At 38.8% G+C, this 24,167-nt stretch overlaps 2 protein-coding genes across 2 annotated transcripts; both read left to right on the forward strand.

The window, feature by feature from the left end:
* The first annotated feature begins 17,437 nt into the window (after window positions 1-17,437).
* Window positions 17,438-19,503, forward strand: LOC122308887 (putative disease resistance RPP13-like protein 1). The gene has a single exon (XM_043122163.1). The coding sequence runs from the start codon at window positions 17,674-17,676 to the stop codon at window positions 19,501-19,503; it is 1,830 nt and encodes a 609-aa protein (XP_042978097.1). The 5' UTR covers window positions 17,438-17,673.
* A 12-nt stretch (window positions 19,504-19,515) lies between these two features.
* On the forward strand, window positions 19,516-21,735 carry LOC122310322 (putative disease resistance protein At3g14460). Its single transcript, XM_043124218.1, has one exon. It carries the CDS (start codon window positions 19,516-19,518, stop codon window positions 21,733-21,735), a length of 2,220 nt encoding a protein of 739 aa, XP_042980152.1.
* The last annotated feature ends 2,432 nt before the right edge of the window (window positions 21,736-24,167 follow it).

Raw genomic sequence — 24,167 nt, forward strand, 5'->3', positions numbered from 1 at the left:
AAGCATTATTTAAAGAGTGGTGCTAATATGCCGCCTAACTTTGACCGCTGGGCGTGCTCACAAATACAAACTTTTCTTTTTATTTTTTTTCCTTCTTTTCTTTTTTATATTTTTTAACATATTTAAAATTTTTAAAAAAATAAAAAAATACATCAATACACTAAAAATTACTTTCTTGTTCATTAAGTAAAAAAAAATTTAAATACATAAACAATCAAAATTAGTAGACAAAACATCCAACAACAACAAATGAATCTTTAAACATTGAAGCTGGGAGGAGAGAAGACTATTTGTTAGAGCACTCTCAATCGTTTATCTATCTTATCATTTAAAATACATCATCAAAATTTACTTTTTCTATTTTACATACTAACTTTTACAATATACCATACATCAGCTTATCTATTTTTTCTTCATATCATTTAAATATTATATTTTTTATTATTTTTTATTCATTTCAAATATTTTCTCCAACTATCAATTGTGACGCCCCCAAAATCCCCACGCCCGAACAGGGGGAAATTGAGGCGTCCGGATGGTGACAACCCGGGTCACCATCCCATCGACGGGTGCCGAGTGTGTGCAAGGCAACAGATGTGTACAGAGAAACACGCAGCGGATAACGAAAGTCATAACTAAGTACCAGAATTTTTCTTAACGTAATACAAGCTGTTTAAAACATACATAGATAAAATATTACAAAAACCACAAATACAGTTTTAAACAAATATAAAAGATAGCATCAGCAACCCGGCGGAGCCGCACCCTCGGGCTCAGCCTCCTCCTCTTCGTCCTCTAACTCTGCACCAAAAGTTACGGAATCACGAATGGTACCGCAGGTAAGTAAAACCCGAACACTACCAGATAAAAACGCATAAAACTCAAACAAGATGCATGAACCACGCCCAATGCACAAAGCCCATAAAACCCAAGTTTTCCACACACGCCAAAAACCCATTTGGCCCAAAAGCATATCCTTTCTGAAAAACACGCCAAAAGTCACATTTGGCCGCCAAAAGTCCATTTGGCCCAATATCTTGCCAGAAGTCCATCCGACCCAATATCTCGCCAGAAGTCCATCTGGCCCACGCCAAAAGTCCCATTTGGCCTCATAAACCATTATCCAATTTTAACCGTATGCACCATGACCTCCCCTAGGGGTCATCCGCACACCCTGGCTCCAGTGTCACACCGTAGAGTACCACCACGCATGTGACACCTAACGAGCGATGCCCAGTTCCGCGCCTCCCGCGCGTGCGTAGCCAAGCATCCTCTAGCCCTGGCCAGCGAAGGGCCACGGAGTCGGTGAGTAGGGCGATGCCCGGTTCCATGCCCGGCGCGTTCGTAGCCAAGCATCCCCTAGCCCCGCTCCCGTCATCTCTCTCGACAACTCAGGGGACATCACTCAGTTTATTCCGCTCCCGAGTGACCAGAGGAGCTCCACCGAGATAATAACCCATCCCGGCTTGGGCTCGTGATACACACGCACCCGCAATACACTTACGCCAAAACACCGGCTTTTCACATAAATCCACAAACACCCGTGCATGCACCATGTAATGCCATAACAATGCATAATAAAATAATCAAACAACATAAAACAAATAAACAGGCAACTCCGTCCTCCATCCATCCGACCCACGAAACTCCTCGGACTCAGTCCGGAATCAACAACCAACAACAATAAATAATTGAATGAGCAATATATATTAAAATCTGAAAATAGGGTTTGGAAAATACTTACCGCGCTATACGGCAATTTTAGAAAACAAGCGGCGTTGCAAGCGGCGGAAAAACAGCAACGTCACAGTGAAAATTCACTGTGGCCGTGGGTTTGAAAAACTCACTTTTGAACGGGGACAAACTAGGACACGAGATTGATAGGGAATGGTCTAGGGATGGTTGTGAAGCTATTGGAAGTGATGAACGGCCGTGGGTGGCGGTGGAATGGCCGGAAATGGCCGGATTACCCAAAACGGAAACTAAGCTCGTAGGAGCTGTTCCGGTGGTCGTTGGAGGCCGGAAATGGGTGAGTTAGGACGGCAAGGAGTCGGTGATGAAGTGGTGAAGAAATGGTGGTCGGAGGTGGAGCGACGGCGGCGGATCGGAGCAAAATCCGTGCGCCCTTCTTGGAGCTTTTCCGGCCAAACGACCGGCCGGTTGGGGGTGGGTTTTGGAGGGATGGTGCACCGGAGGGAGAGGAAGAGAATGGGACCGGTGGGAGGCCGAACGGTAGCCGGACGGCGGCGGTAGGGGCTGGGGAAGGTGACGCCGGTGTGAGGGAGAGGGAGGAGAGAGAGAGCACGGGGGGGTCCGAACGCGGGAGAAGAAAAGAAAAAAAAGAAAAAGAAGAAAAAAAGAAAAAGAAAGGAAAAAGAAAAGAAAGGAAAAAGAAAAAGGAAAAAGAGAAAAAAGGAAAAAAGATGTGAAAAGAGATGAGGTCCAGTCCTCACTCCGGGAAAACGAAACAAACCGCCTAAAAGATTAAAACCACAAAACAACTAAAAGAAATAAAACACAACCTCAAATAAATTAAATTAAATTAAAACCCAATTTTTAAAACGTAAATAAATTAAAATAAAATAACTGATATATTAATTAAAATAAAAACAACCCTTCAGTGAAAATACACGTAAAAGCGGGTCATCACATCCTTCCCCCCTTAAAAACAAATTTCGTCTTCGAAATTTGCAAGATCAACCATCAGCGCCAAACAGATACAACATACAACTCCGAACATATTTGAGAGATACATATCATCGACAACTCCCAACAAATCTAATGGTTATTAACTTCACACCATAAATTGCTAATATCGACGACGCCTCTGCTTTACCTTCCGAATTTTCATCCTATTCCAACCTTGGTAACCTAATAGCCACCTCCAAAATTAACCATCAATAAACCAAATTGTACGACCAAAAGATTAATCTCCCATTAGAACTTCGAATCACTACTAAATCCTCAACATCAACACAAAATTTGAACTCCTAAGAATCTCCAAAAATCACGCTTTCGCGCACACTCTGATAACTCACCAAAATACATAAAGGCTATATCCTCAAAATTAATATCATGAAGTATAAGCTCAAGCCACACCTAATCATAATAAAACCTTTATCACTTTTCCATAGAAAATCATATACCTCCAAAAACCTCAAATCTCCACTCATTCCTCAGTTGGCCATTGCTGCCCCAATCGAAAACCAACATTCCGCAAAATACATCCATTGATTGATGACAGAACCAGTACTAATCAACCTCCAGGCCCCAATTTGAAAACATATAACATCATCCCCAAAATACACCTGTCTCTTCTAAAGATAAGGAACATCTCCAAGGCCCAAGTCCTTCCCCACCAACCAACAAGGGCGCCTATAACCTCTATCCGATATCCCACACTTCAAGCTCATAACCTATATTTTGAATAATATCTAATCTTGCAATAACTAGCTCACTATAAACTCTCATTGACTTCACCTAGACATAATCAAAACGCTCTTGGTAACTCACCCACCTACTTATACCCTCAAAAACTTTAGTTTTAGCACAACTAATTCCTTCAATAGCACTTCACAAAAAAAATCTCAAGACAGGCCATACTATTCAAGTCTTCAATCCATCAAAACCATTAAACAACACTCATGAATCCTAATGTTTTATTACCTCATACATATGATCATGCTACCCACCTTTGATGCATAGGTTTCAACTTCCAAGATTCATTACTTCATACTTCACACATGGTGACCTAACGATCTCCTTTCAAGCTATATAACCATATCCCCAATTCTCCCAACTAGATACTTGATCTCCAAAGAAAAGTATAGCCTCACCAATTTAAATTCCTGTGTGACCTCAAGTCACAATTAATTCTTGAAGATAGACTCAACCATTAATGCCAACCATCACTCCAATTGGTAACCCACTTCAATTGTACATTCCATTCACTTACCAAACAACTCAAAGCCAAAAAGAGACTAGGATTTGTACTCTCCGAAATCCATACACCCTCACCACCACTATAAATGGATCTCATGTACCCCTTAGCTAAGATCAATAATCATTCTAACGGATAAGTGATCCATCACTTCCATTTCCAACATCCGTACCTTATCCTCAAAATAAACAAAAATTCATTTTCTAAAACCTGCATCATCTATTATCCTCACTCGGTATGAATCAATCCTAAAACCTATCACTATAACCTCGAGCTATAACAATTATTGCCAACCAACATACCATTGAGTAACACGTTTCGACTGAACACTCCAATCTATTCACCACTATCACGTGTCGATCTCATACGTCCTTAGCCGAAACGAATAGTCATTCCAACACACAAATAGTCTATTACCACTATTTCCATCATCTCGACTTATATCCGCAAATCAACATGAATCATTCCTATATTTGCTTAACTTATACCCTTAACATCAGCAAATAGCTATCGCTTAAAGCTTTATACTGAAAATGACCTTAAACCTACTAATAATCCGTTCCTAAAAGTCTCCCGAACATGAGGTCTCAACTTCAGTCGAATTCAATACCAACAATTAAACTATTGTTTCCAAAACCTCGATGAATCTATTTCTTCCGAACCGATAAAATCATTTCCTAAAATCTATTACTACAACCTCGAGTTAACAATAATTATTTTCTAAACTAGTTCGATATCTTCAATCCTCAAAGAAATACATGAACTAGATCATTACTTCCAATCCTCAAAGGAATCTACTCTAGAAAAATTTTCATATCAAAAACTCAACTCGAAACAACTCTATTTTAATGGTTATAACTAATCACTCACTAGAGTAGATCAAGCTACAGCACTAAGTCTGTAAAACTAAGAACTCAATTCTTATTAACAACCAGTCCTTCGACTCTACCATTCTAAAACCTTAAATCAAATAAGAATCATCTTCCGAAACTTCTAAGATCAAAGAACTTACATCCCTATAAAAGAAAAAAATCGACTCCCAAATCTTCCAAATTCTAAAACATTAATATATAATAAATCATTTTCTGAAATTCTCAAGATTGGTGGTTTTAATCCAAATCATTCACCTTAAAAGCTTGTAAAATCTAAAGCCTCAATTGCCACCAAATTACTCATCCAAATCACGAAATCTAAAACTCGAAATTTAATTATTTCCTCCCAAAGCTTGTCGAACCTAACACCTTAATTACCATAAACTTATATTCCTAAAATCTATAAGGCCCCAAACTTTAAAACTTGTCGAAACTTCATAAAATCTAACATCGAAATTTGTTGAACTTACAACCTACTACATTAAAGACCATTTCATAAACTCCACGGAACCAAAGAACTCAATTATTCTACTTCCCTAAAAGATCACCCAGATCATGCCATTCTCTTTAAGCCTCGATAACATATATATAAAACAAAACAAAACCACACAAGGCATTCGTCACGAATGATTAGATTAGACTCATACCGGCCATGACTCCAGCATTCTGAGTCGCTGGTGTCTCATCATCCACATCTCCGGATGTGACAGCATAAACCCGGGCTTGCACTGCTTGTCTCGGGTTGGTTCTTCCACCGTGTCTACCTCCACAGCTTCCTTGAACTCTGACGGGGCAATCCCGAGCAATATGTCCCACTTGACCGCACCGGTAACACTGGGGTCCACTACTCATCCGATACTCGCCCTCATGAGCTCTATTACAAGCTCCACAAATAGGCACCCGTCCTCCCATACGAACACCCGAGGACGTTTGAGGTCGAGTTCCGTACCGCTGAACAAATTTCTGGGGCGAACCCGAGCTGCTTCCTTCACCAGAAAAACTCCGCCTCTTATGCCCTGGAGGGGAGCCCACACTCAGATTATTTTCCCGCTCCACCAGGGTGGCCACATCCACTAATTCCTGAAAAGTGGATATCCGATGGCTGACCACCGTACGGCGTATGTCATGGCGTAGCCCCTCCTGGAAACGATCTGCTTGCATCTCCTCAGTGGCGACAAGATGAGGAGCAAACCGCTCAAGTTCTATGAACCTCCGGGCGTACAGCTCCACTGTCGCGCCCCCTTGGACCAGATTGGAGAACTCTCTTGCCTTTTGCTTCCTTACCGATGCGGGAAAGAAGCGGTCATTGAACTCCTTCTTGAAACGCTGCCAGGTCACCGCAGCGAAAGATCCCAATTCCGATTCCAGCATCACCCTCTTGGTATCCCACCAATCAGAGGCGGTACCTTGCAAGAGATAGCTGGCGTAGAGTACTTGCTGTGCCTCAGCGCATCCACACACCTCAAAGGTTCTCTCCAGATCCTTGATCCATTTTCCAGCCTGAAGTGGATCCTCATTTCCAGTGAAGTGTGGAGTCCTATGCGCCAGGAAGCGCTCATAGGTGCATCCGGCTTGCACCATGCTACTGGACCCTCCTTTAAGAAAACAAATAAAACCATCATAAAACCAAAAACCAAAACCAACACCATACAGCCAGAAACAAAAGAAACCAGCATGCAATAACGTAACTAAATAAATAAAAACAAGTAAACAAGCTCAAATCAATAAACCAAATAAAACATGTTAAATAGCAACTTTACTTAAAATAAATTTTAAAACACAACTTTAAAAACATTCTGGTACTATCTACGGGACATGTGGTTTTACCCAGAGCCAAACCGCTCTGATACCACCTGTGACGCCCCCAAAATCCCCACGCCCGAACAGGGGGAAATTGAGGCGTCCGGATGGTGACAACCCGGGTCACCATCCCATCGACGGGTGCCGAGTGTGTGCAAGGCAACAGATGTGTACAGAGAAACACGCAGCGGATAACGAAAGTCATAACTAAGTACCAGAATTTTTCTTAACATAATACAAGCTGTTTAAAACATACATAGATAAAATATTACAAAAGCCACAAATACAGTTTTAAACAAATATAAAAGATAGCATCAGCAACCCGGCGGAGCCGCACCCTCGGGCTCAGCCTCCTCCTCTTCGTCCTCTAACTCTGCACCAAAAGCTACGGAACCACGAATGGTACCGCAGGTAAGTAAAATCCAAACACTACCAGATAAAAACACATAAAACTCAAACAAGATGCATGAACCATGCCCAATGCACAAAGCCCATAAAACCCAAGTTTTCCACACACGCCAAAAAACCCATTTGGCCCAAAAGCATATCCTTTCTGAAAAACACGCCAAAAGTCACATTTGGCCGCCAAAAGTCCATTTGGCCCAATATCTCGCCAGAAGTCCATCCGGCCCAATATCTATCCAGAAGTCCATCTGGCCCACGCCGAAAGTCCCATTTGGCCTCATAAACCATTATCCAATTTTAACCGTATGCACCATGACCTCCCCTAGGGGTCATCCGCACACCCTGGCTCCAGTGTCACACCGTAGAGTACCACCACGCATGTGACACCTAACGAGCGATGCCCATTTCCGCGCCTCCCGCGCGTGCGTAGCCAAGCATCCTCTAGCCCTCGCCAGCGAAGGGCCACGGAGTCGGTGAGTAGGGCGATGCCCGGCGCGTTCGTAGCCAAGCATCCCCTAGCCCCGCTCCCGTCATCTCTCTCGACAACTCAGGGGAAATTACTTAGTTTATTCCGCTCCCGAGTGACCAGAGGAGCTCCACCGAGATAATAACCCATCCCGGCTTGGGCTCGTGATACACACGCACCCGCAACACACTTACGCCAAAACACCGGCTTTTCACATAAATCCACAAACACCCGTGCATGCACCATGTAATGCCATAACAATGCATAATAAAATAATCAAACAACATAAAACAAATAAACAGGCAACTCCGTCCTCCATCCATCCGACCCCCGAAACTCCTCGGACTCAGTCCGGAATCAACAACCAACAACAATAAATAATTGAATGAGCAATATATATTAAAATCTGAAAATAGGGTTTGGAAAATACTTATCGCGCTATACGGCAATTTTAGAAAACAAGCGGCGTTGCAAGCGGCGGAAAAACAGCAACGTCACAGTGAAAAGTCACTGTGGCCGTGGGTTTGAAAAACCCACTTTTGAACGAGGACAAACTAGGACACGAGATTGATAGGGAATGGTCTAGGGATGGTTGTGAAGCTATTGGAAGTGATGAACGGCCGTGGGTGGCGGCGGAATGGCCGGATTACCCAAAACGGAAACTAAGCTCGTAGGAGCTGTTCCGGTGGTCGTTGGAGGCCGGAAATGTGTGGGTTAGGACGACAATGAGTCGGTGATGAAGTGGTGAAGAAATGGTGGCCGGAGGTGGAGCGACGGCGGCGGATCGGAGCAAAATCCGTGCGCCCTTCTTGGAGCTTTTCCGGCCAAACGGCCGGCCGGTTGGGGGTGGGTTTTGGAGGGGTGGTGCATCGGAGGGAGAGGAAGAGAATGGGACCGGTGGGAGGCCGAACGGTGGCCGGACGGCTGCGGTAGGGGCTGGGGAAGGTGACGCTGGCGTGAGGGAGAGGGAGGAGAGAGAGAGCACGGGGGGGGTCCGAACGCGGGAGAAGAAAAGAAAAAAAAGAAAAAGAAGAAAAAAAGAAAAAGAAAGGAAAAAGAAAAGAAAGGAAAAAGAAAAAGGAAAAAGAGAAAAAATGAAAAAAGATGTGAAAATAGATGAGGTCCAGTCCTCACTCCGGGAAAACGAAACAAACCGCCAAAAAGATTAAAACCACAAAACAACTAAACGAAATAAAACACAACCTCAAATAAATTAAATTAAATTAAAACCCAATTTTTAAAACGCAAATAAATTAAAATAAAATAACTGATATATTAATTAAAATAAAAACAACCCTTCAGTGAAAATACACGTAAAAGCGGGTCATCACATCAATAATATCCTCATATATTTTGATATTTGCAATATCTCCTCATACACAATATCATATAATTATATTCTATTTTAAATTAACCCAAATTTATAAGGTAAACTAAAATTTAAATTAATTCAAAAAATAAAAAGAATAGATTATATAATAAAAATATTCTCAAAACATATTTTGAGAAAATCCATTCTTGATAATTGTAAAAAAATATTAATAAAATGTTTAGAATATTGAATGAGGGAAAAGAGAAATGAATTAAAAATGTTTAGATTGATGTACAGTATCCTCTATATGTAGAGGCATCATTGTAGCAAAATGTAAACTAATTTTAAAATACAAAATTCAATCGACTAATACTTTAAGATTATTTCTTTAAATTTTGAAAGAAAATATATTATAGAAGAGCCATTGGGAGTGCTGAGACGACGTCGTAGCCGCACTTCGAACCATTTTGGATTGAAGCTCGCTCAAAGCGATGTTAGAGTCACCCGCCGTTGATCCAAGCTCAGTTCACTGCCTCATTGCAATTTCAGAAATGATTTGTGCAGTCGGGAAATACAGTCGGCTGTAAAAAAAAAATTAATACAGGACCTACATGAAAAAAAAATTATTTTTATAGCTTTTTATAATTCATGCAGGTCCCCTTGAATAAAAAATAATTTTTTTATAATTTTTTTTATTCATTCCGTACAGCCGACTGCACGCCGACTGCGTTTCCCGACTGCGTGTAGCAAAGCCCTTGCAATTTTCCTATTTTTAGCTTTTGGCTTTCACTTTCTTTCTCTCTTTATTTTTTTTTAAATAAAAAAAATGCTACCTGTATTTATAATTTTAATGATGTGTAAAAGATAAAAATTTATATTTAAAATAGAAATCATTCAGGTTATATAAATTAATTCTTAAAGAAGAAGATAGATAATTAAATATACATTTTAGCGGGGTTCATTACATTATTACAATTCACGTGCACTTGGAGAGAAAATTGGAGCCTTTGCTAAAAGAATGACGTTAGATTCAAACTTTTTGGGTTCATTTATTGAGGGATACAGTAATATTGAAACTATCATGTAGATTTTCAAATTCTGCATTTAATTTCTCAACTGTAAAGTGTGATGATTCACTTTTGAGTGTATTTTCGCTGAAATAATTATTTTTATTTTAATTAATATATTAGTTTATTATTTTAATTTATTTACGTTTTTAAATTGGTTTTTTTTATTTATTTGATGTTGTGTTTTATTTCTTTAAGTTGTTTTGTGGTTTTTAATCTCTTTTTGAAGGTTTAGTTTTGTTTCCTGGAATGAGGATTAGACATCATCTCTTCTCTACATCTCTTTTCCTTTTTCTCTTCTTTTTCCTTTTTCTTTTTTTCTTTTTCCTTCTTTCTTTTTCCTTTCTTTTCTTTTTTCTTTCTTTTCTTTTTTTTTTCTTTTTCCTCTTCCCGCTCGAGCCCCCCGGCCTCTCTCTCTCTTCTCTCTCCTCACCCACGGCCGGAATCTTCTTCAGCCCAGACGGCCACCGTTTGGCTCACCGCGGGTCTCGTTCGAACCCCCTCCCTCCGGCGCGCCTTCCCACCAAATATCTCCCCCTGCCGGCTGGCCGTTTGGCCGGAAAAGCTCCTCAAAGCCCGTACGGTTTTCAACTCGATCCGCCGCCGTCGCTCCACCTCCGGCCACCATTTCTTCACCACTTCATCACCGGTCCCTTGCCGTCCTAACCCACCCATTTCCGGCCTCCAACGACCACCGGAACAGCTCCTACGAGCTAGCTTTCCTTTTTGGAAAATTCGACCTATTTCCGACGATTCCGCAGCCACCCACGGCCAACCACCACTTCCAATAACTTCACAATCATCCGTAGACCATTCCCTATCAATTTCGTGTCCTAGTTTGTCCCCGTTCAAAAGTGGGTTTTTCACAACCCACGGCCACAGTGAATTTTCACTGTGACGTTGCTTTTCCGGCGCCGTTTGCAACGCCGCGTGTTTTCTAAAATTGCCATATAGCGCTATAAGTATTTTCCAAACCCTATTTTCAGATTTAAATATATATTGCTCATTCGATTTATTTTATCTGCTGGTTGGTTGATTCCGGACTGAGTCCGAGGAGTTCGGGGGTCGGATGGATAGAGGACGGAGTTGCTTGTTTTATTGTTTTATGTTGTTGGATTATTTTATTATGCATTGATATGGCATTACATGGTGCATGCACGTGTGTTTTTGTTTATGTGTGAAAAGCCTGTGTATTGGCGTAAGTGGTCTTACGGGTGCGTGTGTATCACGACCCCAAGTCGGGATGGGGTATTATTCCGGTGGAGCTCCTCTGGTCACTCGGGAGCGGAATAAACTGAGTGATGTCCCCTGAGTTGTCGCTAGACGACGGGAGCGGGGGCTAAGGGTTGCTTGGCTACGAACGCGCCGGGCGCGGAACCGAGCATCGCTCTACGCACCAACTCTGTGGCCCTTCGCTGGTGAGGGCTAGAGAATGCTTGGCTACGAACGTGCGTGGCACGGAACTGGGCATCGCTCGTTAGGTGACACATGCGTGGTGGTACTCTGCGGTGTGGCACTGGAACCAGGGTGTGCGGATGACCCCTAGGGGAGGTCATGGTGCATGCGGATAAAATGTGACTTTGGCGTGTTTTCCGGAAAAGATGTGTTTTTGGGCCAAATGGTTTTTGGCATGTGTGGAAAACTGTGTCTTTGGGTTTTGTGCATTGGGCATGGTTCATGCATATTGTTTGAGTTCTATATGTGTTATTATCTGGTGGTGTTTGGGTTTTACTTACCTACGGTACCATTTTTGGTTCCGTAGCTTTTGGTGCAGAGTTAGAGGACGAAGAGGAGGAGGCTGAGCTCGAGGATGCAGCTCCGCCGGGTTGCTGATGCTATGTGTTATATTTGTTTAAAGCTGTATTTGTGTTTTTGTAATATTTTATCTATGTACGTTTTAAACAGCTTGTATTACGTTAAGAAAAATTCTGGTACTTAGTGATGACTTTCGTTTTCCGCTGCGTGTTCTTTCATGCACATTTGTTGCCTTTGCACACACTTGTCACCCGTCGATGGGATGGTGGCCCGAGTTGTCACCATCCGGACGTCTCGATTTTCCCGTTGTTCGGGCGTGGGGATTTGGGGGCGTCACATAAAGAGTGGTTAGAGCCCCTTCAATAATGCTTTGGGTATCTTTGAAAAATATGGCAACTTTTTTCCATCATATACAACTGACTGGTTTGGGATAAGATAGATAAGATGAGAAGATTTTAGATTAAAGGTAAAAATTAAATAAATATTATTATAATATTATATTTTAAAATTATTATTATTTTGTGATTTAAAAATGTTAAATTAATATTTGAAAAAGTTGAATTATTTATTATATTTTGTGTGAAAATTTGAGAAAGTTGTAATGATAAGATGAGATGAAACACTATTGGAATCCAAATGAGACTTAAAGTATTATTATTATTAGAGTAATTTTATATACAACTTCGTAAACGTCGCGTAATCGTTTTGAAGAAGAGTATAATTTATTATTAAAAGATTAATTTTTTTATTTAGATCTTATATTTTATTTATTTTTGTAAAAGAGATTACGCGATATTTACACAATTCATGTTAAAAATATCTTTTGTTATTATTATTGTGGTAAACAGTTGTAAGACTTTGTACTACCGTGGAAGGATGGGATGGACAATATAGTGTTCAAGGCAATGGGACCAAACACACAGCACGATTGGGAGAAAAAGTTGGGAGCCATTCAATTTTTTTCTTCTTTTTTTTTTAAAAAATTTTCCCTGATTTTTTTGTTTTTAATGGTAGTGCTTTTTTGGTGGTGAGTGGAAGTACATTATGTGACCCAAGAAATTAAAACAAAGATAAGATCTTTAATTCTTAGCATGTATGTATATATATATATATATATATATATAACATATGTATGTATGAATGGTTGGATTTGACCCACTTTTGGAATACCTCTGCTACATATAAACAAACAAGGACTACTAGGATAGTGATTGATCTGGGAAGGATTGATCTGGGAATTAATTAAAAACCCACATGCATCATTATCATGGAATCCTTGTTCTCAGCATTGATGACCTTTTCACCTTCCTACCACTTTCCTTCTCGATATTCTTGGAATATATTTCTAATAATTTATTTTTGAATATCCTAGTATGAGTTGGAATATATTTCTAATCTACTACACTAGTTTCGTTCTTTCCTGGGTAGTTTGCTTTTCCGGTGTTCGTGTCTGTTAGGATTCCAAGTCCTAAACAAATTCCCCGTGAGAATCTCTCTCTCTCTCTCTCTCTCTCTCAACGTATATCCATATATTTGCATATGTACATCCATCGTGTTAATTCTCCATTGATATCTTTCATTCTTCCTAACATTGTCTTGCAGTTGTTCGATTTTTTGTTTATTGTGTTTCAGAGTACTTGAGAGAAGGAACACCAGTTTTTGCAATACAATAATCATGGGTGAGGTATTGCCCGTTGAGGGGAAGGATACCTCGGAGTTCGACGAGGAGTGTCCTATTAAACAGGTCGATCTAACGGTGCCCAAAACCGACGATCCGACCATACCGGCGGTCATATTCAGGATGTGGGTTCTGGGTGTTACTGCGTGTGTCATACTGTCCTTTGTGAACCAGTTCTTTTGGTATAGGAAACAGCCATTGTCGGTCAGCTCAATATGTTATAAAACTTTTATGTTTTATTGTTTATAAAATTATTATAAACCTAAATGAATCTTGCAATAAACCTTTCAGTTTCTTATTATAAAGTTTTCTGTTCTTCTTTTATCTAAACCGAAAGTTAATAATCACAAGAATATAAGTTTGATATCAACCACAACCAAAGAAGCGACCATTTCGTAAATATTACCAGATTACAAATACCAACACTATTAACAAGATGAAACACGAATCAACAAGGATATATACAGATTATCAAAAAGGATCAAGAAAATATAAAGCTGTAAAAGAAATAAGGAAAGACACACTGATATACGTAGTTCGACTCTAATGATCTACATCCACGGCAAGAATGGGTTTTAGAGATCTTTATTGATGAACAATACTTCACAGAGAAGTCTCAGTACACTTAAAGTTACAAAACTCTCATAGAAACCACAAGAAATCGCACAGATTTATTCTCTCTATAAGGAAACCCACGGAACCCTAATATCGCCCCCTCCCTGCTCTCTCTTCTCTCTGACCCTTTAGTTTCCAGCCGTATACAAGAATGAAGAAATCGATCTAGGATTACAAGTATAAGCTGAGATATATATATCATAACAGATGCCACCACGTGTATAGATCCAACGGCCAGGTATTCATGACAAGGGATCCTTTGAAATGAATACTAATGTAAAAGTCAAAAACTATATAATTTTGACGATCATTATCTAAATGTTAATTTGAATCTTTGAATCCTGATTTGAACAATAGATAACTATGAGCTTTCCTTTAGTTTTTCTGAAGTGTATTTCTATTTTATCCTTGGCCCTGGCCTGATCGCTTGTGTTTTTGTTGTTTGTAGTGGGATGTTTCGTATATTGGATTGGGCTGATACAGTTAATGATCACATATTTTCTGGTCCTGGAATTGTTGATGGACTAAAGTTGAAGGTCTCAACTAATTTTTTCATGTTGACTTTAACCAAAAATGTGGCTTTATTATTACAAAATTTGGTAGGTAGAACACAGCAAGGCCTCACAAGAATCCTATTCTAATTTGAGCACTCTTTGAAATATCCATCGCGAACTTCATCCATTCCAATCAGCTTCCTCATGCGTAGGTCCTGGAAATGCCAAAGGTTGGAAATAATAAAGTGGCACAATCCAAAGATTGGGTGAGTTTGCTAATAAAAGATTTGTTGTAACAACTTAAAAGCACCACAAGAGCAACGTGGAAGATATGTTAAAAGTACTCAATTCATCCCAATAAGATTTGATGGTATTATAGTATGCAGCAATGGCCATGGTAACTTGCTGTAAAGTGCTGATACCACGCTTCAACTTGAATAGTCGTGGATTTTGGCATTGAGAAAACCAATTTTCTAGATCAATACATCCTTCTCGAAGTAAATCATATTGGAGGCCAGGGACTTTTCAATGGAGTTGAGGATCCAGGACAAAATCATGTCGCTACAATTTTCCGATGCTGATAATTCTTTTGGATCTGTTAGTCGTTGAAGAGTTCCATCTAGAAAGCCAAACTTATTTTTTGCAATGAAGGCCATTTTCATGGCTCATTGCCAAGTGAGATAATTGGATTATGTGAGTAGCGTGGACACAAGGATGGCTCCTGGATGATCAGAGGAATGGAGGAAATAAAGGGATGAAGGATCATAGCTGGCTGAAGGTGTTGGAATGTGGGAAGACGTTGGGCTGCTAGTGTCGGCTATTGATGAAAGAAAAAAGAGCAGGAATCGACTGTGGCTCTGAAGCCATGTTAAAATCAGAAAAAGGAATGATGGATAAACCTCAATGATTCATTTACAGAAAAGCAACTAGATTATATAGTACAATAAGGAGCAAATCAGGCCTCTAACTAAGGTAAGTACTGAGGAGGAAATCAATGCAATAAACCTACACAACTAAGGAGTATATACGTGGAAACAGGGACAATGTCTTTCACAAGTAAATGAGTATATTCGGTATCAAGCATCTACACTACCCTTTCTCTTAGTCCATAGATAAAAAGAGAAATAGAATATTTGGATGAGGATTCATTTTCCATGATGTCAACGACCAGCATCCAGCAAGGAAATCAAATTCCCTTTCATTAGGTGTATGCCATATCGGGTTTCCTTACATATTCTTATTGATGCAGCGATCTGGTTAGGAGAATAAGATTCTTATAATTGATTTCAGAATCAAAGAGCCACAAGTTTTTATCATATCAGCAATATAGAACTTAATTATCCAATAAACCTTCAAGTTTTGGTTACAAAGCACCTATATAGACTATATTGAGTACAGTTGAAAATATGGAACCAACATGCTCATATTCTATCTGGGACAAATGGAGCAGGGACCCTTTTTTCTAATGGAATCTGTTATGAATATGTCTTCACATTTAGGATTATTAATATTCCTTGGCGATTTTCGCTGTCTCGATTAGGAATTTCCCTTCCTTGAACTTTTGTTTCACCTGATAAACACGTAAGTATTTCCAGCCTTGGATCTCCCCACTGTGGCATCAATAGACGTCAGCAACACTGTATGCACCAGTTATGAGCTTCCTGTCCTCATTTCGCCCAACAATGATATTCATTGCATGAGTAAACAAATATGCTGGCCCAGATTTTCCATGAACAATGTAATGGATGAAGAGATTGGGGACATGTCAATTAGAGCATATAGATATAGACAAACATATATATGAAGAAACCAAAACACAAATTTAGTATGTATATGGGTACCCAAAAACCTCAGCTTGAACAGACTAAATCAGATTGCAGAATAGCATGCAATGTCTTAGCCAATTTATGTACAAAGTCATAGCTACAGAAGAGCATGTTTCTGGCAAAAAGCAGCAGTCCAAACAAATCTTTTGAAGGATTGGGGCACTTCTACGGTGGTTTTTGGTCGGATTAATTATGAAAATTCAATCTCTTCTTGGCAATAATAGAATTCATTGACAGCAAGACAATAAATATAATTTCTCAAATTGAATTTAAAATTCCATGATTACCATTATCATTATTTCTCTTGTTTTAAGACCTTCAAACCATGATCTTCTCTTTTGGACTGCGTGACAAATCCCTCGGCAAGGAGTCCTCATTTTCTTCAATTTTTCTTACTTGCTCCTTTTATTTTTCAAAGAAGGGTACTGCTACATCTCCCAAAGATGTATCTTGAATACCCACCGAAAGAAGGCAATTTTTTTTTCATTCATTTTTTTTATATACTTAAATATTTTTTATTTTTAAAAAAAGAAATTTCACAATATCACTAAAAAATATTTCCTTAATCACTAAGTAAAAAAATAAAAAAATAAAAAAATTCGGGACACACTTTGGGTCCAAAGCATCTCCCTTCAAAGAACACCCACCATGACGTGTTCCAAATTTCCAATGCACAAGCCAACGACTATTTAACATTAGGGAAATGCTGTCTACACAGACGTTGGTAACCACATATTTTCTATTTTTTATTTTTTTTTTATTTTATTTAACTTAATAGTTAAGGTAAATATTTTTAAATAAATTAATGATTTTTATTTATTTTTAAAATTTTTTATTAAATTAAAAAAAATATTGAGAAAAAAAAAAGAGAAAAAAAAATTCGCCCTTTCGGTGGAGGTTTGGGTGCACTCCCTCTGTGGGAGTAGCACTGTCCTTCAACTTTAATAATCCAACAAATTAGTTGTTGGCAATGGGATATGGAGGCATAGATCTATTAGAGAGGAAAAGAGTAAAAAGCATAAAAGAGGAACAAAACAAAAGTAGAAAAGCAGCGGAAACAAGATAATGGACGATAGCGGAAACAGGGTTGGAAAAGATTTGCACATAATGGATGATGAGCTGGTCTCCACTCTCCACTCACACCAATAACGTTGCCGACAACGTCAATATATTACTATTATCCTTTGGTTTTTCTCTTTTGTTTCATATCATAGAACGTGCGTGGAAGAGGTCCAGGCAATGGATTCCGTCCGTTGATCGAACGCGACAAAATTACAACCCACCTTCAACGAAACAATACCCAACAACCAATGAAGACTTCTTGTTGTTGACTTGTGCGAGCACTCTTATAGCTTCTTCCCAGACGGAACCGGTTACTTCTTTCGACTCTCTGGTTAGTCTTTTGCATCGTTTCCTGATTCATTCCTTTCTCCAGAGAAAACAATGCCGGTTGGAGAGCTCTTTCTTGCTGCGTTCCTTCAAGTGTTATTTGACCGATTGGCTTCACCCGAGTTGCTGGCCTTTGCACGACGAGAGGGACTTAAAAAAAAGCTGGACAAGTGGCGCAAGTTGTTGTCAATGATTCAAAAGGTGCTTGATGATGCAGAGGAGAAGGAATTACATGCTCAGAGTACTGCAGTGAAAGAGTGGCTGGAGGATCTCAAAGACTTGGCCTACGATGTGGAGGACATACTCGATGAGTTTGCCACAGAAGCTTTGCGATGCAAATTGAAGGTCAAAAATCAGGCTAGTACTAGTAAGGTACGGAATCTCATCCCTGCTTATTTTAGTGGTTTGAGTCCCTATGCTATTATGTTGAGAACTAGGCTGGAGTCAAATATCAAGGACATGACTCCTCGATTTAAAGATCTAGTGGCACGAAAAGGTGAACTCAATTTGAAAGAACTTGTAGACAGGAGTTCAGAAAAAATTAGAGGGACAGTACAGGCCCCAACTTCTGTAGTGAATGAAGCTCGTGTTTATGGCAGGGAAGGAGATAAAAAGGCTTTACTTGATTTATTGAAATCGCAAGCTCAAGAATCAGTGGACACTCAAGTTTCTGTGATTCCAATACTTGGAATGGGGGGTATTGGAAAGACAACACTTGCGCAGTTAATATACAATGACCAAGAAGTCGAAAGTTTGTTTGATCTTAAAGCTTGGGCTTGCGTTTCTGAAGATTTTGATGCCGTTCGGGTCACAAAAACAATTTTAAGATCTATCAGTCCTGGAAGTCGTGATGATAATGATCTAAACTTGTTGCAAATCGGACTAAAGGAGGCGCTGAAAGGGAAGAAATTTCTAGTCGTTCTGGATGATCTTTGGAATGATCGTTATCATGACTGGACAATCCTATTTACTCCTTTCGAAGCAGGGGCTCCAGGAAGTGTAGTTATTATCACAACTCGCAATCGAGAAGTTGCAAATACTACAAGTACCACTGAAGCTTACCAGCTGGATTTGTTGTCAAATGACGCTTCTATGTCCATATTTACCCACCATGCCTTGAGGGCAAAAGACTTTTCTTCACACCCACACCTCAAAGATTTTGGTGAGGAAATCGTTCGAAAATGTAAACGTTTGCCTTTGGCAGCAAAAGTACTTGGAGGCCTCTTACGTTCAAAACTGCAGGACCGTGATGCCTGGGAGGAAATATTGAATAGCGAGATATGGAATATTTTAGAGCAGAGACGTGAAATCGTTCCAGCTCTTATGTTGAGTTACTACCATCTCCCATCGCATTTGAAGAGATGCTTTGCTTACTGTTCTATACTCCCTAAAGATTATGAATTTGAGGAGAAGGAGGTGGTTCTATTATGGATGGCAGAAGGCTTGATTCAACCACAACAAAAAGAAAAGGAAATGGAAGATTTGGGTTCAAAGTATTTTCGGGATTTGTTGGCAAGGTCATTTTTCCAACAATCCAACGACAAAAAATCTCGATTTATGACGCATGACCTCATCAATGACTTGGCTAAATCTGTTGCAGGAAATACATGCTTTAGAATGGAAGATAGAGTTGAGGGTAGTAAACAAGGGAGTATTTTTACAAAGGCTCGCCATTTGTCTTACCTGGGTGACCAATATGATGGCTTTAAAAAGTTTGAGGCCTTTTCTGAACTCACATGTTTACGTACCTTCTTACCTCTAATGTTGCCATATCCTGGGTGGTGTTTTTTGACCAGTTATGTTTCTCTTGAGTTGTCGCCAACATTACGATGCTTGAGGGTGCTCTCATTGAACGGTTACCACATAACCAAGATATCAAATTAAATTGGTGATCTCATGCATCTACGGTATCTTGACCTGTCTCGCACTTGCATCACCAGCTTGCCTGAATCAACAACCACTCTTTACAATTTACAAACATTGCTGTTAGAAGATTGCCCATGTCTAGAGAAACTACCTTCAACATTTGGGAACCTGGTCAACTTACGTCACCTCAGTATTTTACAAGCAAGATCACTAAAAGCAATGCCTCTGCATATAGGCAAATTAACTTGTCTTCGAACGTTGTCTGATTTCATTGTGGGAGAAGATTGTTGCTCGGGGTTGAAGGAGCTAGGGTCTTTGTCCTATCTTCGAGGGACACTCTCCATTTCAAAATTGGAGAACGTGATTGTGCCAGAGGATGCAAGGGGCATGAATTTAAGTGGTAAGCCGAACCTTGATGGGTTGTCATTGGGATGGAGTGAAGACATTAATGACTCCAAGGACAGAACGAGTGAAAAGGAGTTTCTTAACATGCTACAGCCTCACAAAGTTTTGAAAGAACTGACTATTAGATGCTATGCGGGTGCAGAATTTCCGACATGGTTAAACCGCCCTTCCCTTCCTAATCTCGTGTTCTTAACTATTGAAAATTGTAAAAAGTGCACATCATTGCCCCCATTGGGGAAACTTCCATCACTCAGAGTCCTTTCGATTGAGGGTATGGCTAGCATGAGGAGTATGGGTCCTGAAGTTTGTGGGGATGGCTCATCACAACCTTTTAGATCCTTGGAGACTCTAAATTTCAAGAATATGGTGGAGTGGGAGAACTGGAGTCCTTGTGAAGCATTCTCAAACTTACGTGAGCTCTCTATTAAAAATTGTCCCAAGCTGTTGGGAAATATACCAAACCACCTTCCTTCACTTGAAAATGTTGAGATAGATGGATGTTGTCGGAAGTTAGTGGTCTCAGTTTCAAGCTTTCCAGATCGATGCAAAATAAAATTTGAGGGATCAGAAGGGGTGGTGTGCGGAAGAGAAGTTGATTTTAGCTCGCTGAAATTGATGCATCTTTCAACAATTTCAGAATTTGAGTCTCAAATGAAGGTGTTAATTACAATGGGTGGGTTGGCAAATGTACAAAAATTAGTGGTTGATGGATTCAAGGAACTGACGCATTTGTGGTCAAATGAGGTGGGATCATTTCCGCATCTCCCAAGTCTTCGTTATCTGGAGGTTTCTGATTGTCCAAAACTAGTTTCGTTGGTAGCTAAAGGCCAGCTGCCTCCAACTACTCTAAAGGAACTACGTATACGGAATTGCAATAATATTCAGATTTTGGTGGAGGAGGATGACACGGCCAACAGCTGCGGCAACAGCGATGACAGCAGCAGATCTCATGATCTTCGGGATTTGTACATTTCCAACTGTCCATCCCTCAAATCCGGTGAATTACCAACAACACTTCAAACATTATGGATTTGGTCATGTCCAGAGCTAGAGTCAATAGCGAAGGAATTACATCATAATTCATTGCTTAAATCCATTGCCATTTCTGGTTGCGGAAACCTTAAATCCTTACCCACCGGTATACACTGTCTCAGCCATCTAAGCAATATTGAAATTCGGGATTGTCCAAGTCTCGATTTCTTACCGGACGGTGAGTTGCTCCCTGCCAACCTGACAAGGCTTCGTGTTGACAGCTGCGAGAAAATGCAAGCGGTGGTCAATCGCATACACACTTGCACCTCTCTTCAAGATTTGAGGATGGCGAAATGTCCAAGAGCACTTGAATGCTTTCCAGAAGAAGGTTTTCCCACCAACCTAACATCTCTTCAGATCGATGATAGCAGTATCGCTCAGGGCTTGTTTAAGTGGGGGTTGCACAGGATTACCTCTCTCAAAGTTCTTAAAATTTGCGATGTAACTTCGCACCTGGTATCCTTTGCACAGATGAAGCTGCCCACTTCTCTAATCGAGTTGACCATCAGTAAGTTTCCAAATCTGGAATACTGGTCTCCCGAGGGCTTTCGTAACCTCACATCACTTCAAGTCCTGGAAATCAGCAATTGCGAAAAACTCGCGTCCTTACCAAAGGAGGGCCTACCTCCCTCACTCCGAAAACTTTGGATTATTGATTGTAAAAAGTTAACGTCATTTCCAACAAACTGCCTGCCTCTCTCACTCTTGAGGTTTTATATCGACAGATGTCCTGATTTGGTAGAATGGTGCAAGAAAGAACGAGGACGGGAGGGGTCTACTATAGCCCGCATTCCCCATGTAGTCCTAGCTTAAGACTTGATTGGTAAATAGAGTGTGTATATTTCTGTACGTAGTTTTGAGATTTGTATATATATATATGTACATTTGAAAATTCGGTAGCGGATGGTTGGATTAGAAAACAGGGATTCATACATATTTATTTTTCTCAGTGATCCAAAAACTGGAATTCCGGAGGACTAAATTAAAAAGAGATAAATAAATTATGAATTGAGTTTTATAACATTTATCAAACATATATTTATGCAATTTAATTAAAAATATACTTAACAACATCCACTACATATATTTGCTTTTACAAATCTTGTTACTTGTTTTTAAGACCGACAAGTACAAAACCGATACAAAACCGATCGAAATGTATATATAATCCACAACATAAACGTGAAAATTCATCCCTCATGTAAGATTTATCTTTGAATTCTCACAATACACACGATTCCTCTAAATTTTTCTATATATATATATATATATATTTTATTAAAAATAGTGGGGTCTATTATTAAAAAATTAATTTTCTTTTAAAGGGGGTCTCATATTTATTTATTTTTTCAAAATGATTATGTGGCACTAGCACACTCACGATTGTAAGTATCATTTCTCTTAATTTTTTAATAATGAACTACTATATTTTTCAAAAAGAGTGCAATATTTGTACAACCCATGATTTTATCTAGCGTTACTCAATTATAAATGACTTGGATAATTTTTTTTATATATAAAAATTGATATTATTTATCTTCTATTTTGTGCTAGATTAAGGCATCGTTTGACTTTACAGATGAGATAAGATGTGATGAGAAATATGTAAATAATAGTGAGATAATTTGTGAATGGTAGTAAAATGATTTGAGTCAAAATGTTTGTTGGGATTTTGAAAAAAGAAAGAGAAAAAGCTGAATAAAAAAATTATAAAGTTAAAAGTGAGTTAGAATATAAATTTTTAATATTATTTTTGTTTGTATATTTGAAAAAATTGAATTGTTTTTGTGTTTTATTTCAAAGTTTGGAAAAGTTGTAATGATTAGGTAATGAATAAATGAAAAAGGTTGAAAGATTGAAATTAAAAAATATTTACATTTAAATGATGTTTTGATACTAAAATAAAATAAAATAAAAAATAAAATAATTTAAAATGCTTGCGGAACCAAACCCGGCGCAAAGAGATGGAGAATAAAATATGTGAGTAGGGGTATAATCGAGCCGAACCGGTCTTTGGCTTACCGAGCTTGGCTCGACTAAAAATACTCGAGCTCGAGCTTGAGCCCAAGTTTGAATTTTTTTTTTATTCTTTGTTCAAGCTCGGTTCGATTAGCTAAACTCTAAACTGGAGCCCGAACTCGAGCTCGTCCTACAAATGAGTTCGAGTCAAGTCAAGCTCAAATTGACTCGAACTCAAGCTCAAATTATTTATTTTTTATTTTTTGAATAATATTTTTAATTAATAAAATAAATAAATAAAAGATCTAATATTGAATTTATACAACTAACAAGTAGAACCTCTATTGAATTATAAAATTTTTAAAAAATTATAAATAATTAATATCTAACTAGTTGATATTTATCCTTAATATCTAACTAGTTTATATTTATCCAAAACAATAATATACTATATATCTACATATTTTATTAATACATACATTTAATATGATAATATATATTTATTTTATATATATATATATATATGGTTCCCACATACTAGTTTATGAAACTTTTAAAGTTTATTGACTAATTATTATACAAATTATAAAATATACCTATAAAGTATATTCACTATATAGACATAAGTAATTAGATTACTTATTATATATTTAATTATAAAAATGGTATGCTTATATTATTAGTTAATAGATATATATTTATATATACATAGGTGTATGTATATATTTATCAATATATGAATGAGTTTTAATGGCATCGAGCTAACGAGTCGATTCAAGCATAAATGAGCTTTAGCCGAGTTAACTCGAGTTTATTCGGGTATGTGTCATTTATCAATAAAGCGGATATCTGCTTTCACGAAAAATTTTTTTTTTTCACAAGTCAAGTTTAATTTGAGTTTAACTGAGCGAGTATTAAGCGGACTATCGAACTGACTAGTTCATTTACAGCCCTATATAAGAGTTGAAAAATCTCTTTTTAAAAAGAAAAGTATGACAAGCGTGTTTAATTCAAAATAGAAAAAAGAACTAGCCTGACCTCAGCATAAAATAATTAGCCTGGCCTCAGCATACTCACGCTAAACCTGTGACGCCCCCAAATCCCCACGCCTGAACACGGGGAAATCGAGACGTCCGAATGGTGACAACCCGGGTCACCATCCTATCGACGGGTGACAAGTGTGTGCAAAGGCAACAAATATGTACAAAAGAACATGTAGCGGATAACGAAAGTCATAACTAAGTACCAAAATTTTTCTTAACGTAATACAAGCTGTTTAAAACATA

Source organism: Carya illinoinensis, chromosome 5 (genome assembly GCF_018687715.1).
Source record: "Carya illinoinensis cultivar Pawnee chromosome 5, C.illinoinensisPawnee_v1, whole genome shotgun sequence".
Taxonomy (NCBI): Eukaryota; Viridiplantae; Streptophyta; class Magnoliopsida; order Fagales; family Juglandaceae; genus Carya; species Carya illinoinensis.

Coding starts and splice junctions, on each gene's coding strand:
- LOC122310322 (XM_043124218.1), top strand. CDS start 19,516: ATGCATCTACGGTATCTTGACCTGTCTCGCACTTGCATCACCAGCTTG.
- LOC122308887 (XM_043122163.1), top strand. CDS start 17,674: ATGCCGGTTGGAGAGCTCTTTCTTGCTGCGTTCCTTCAAGTGTTATTT.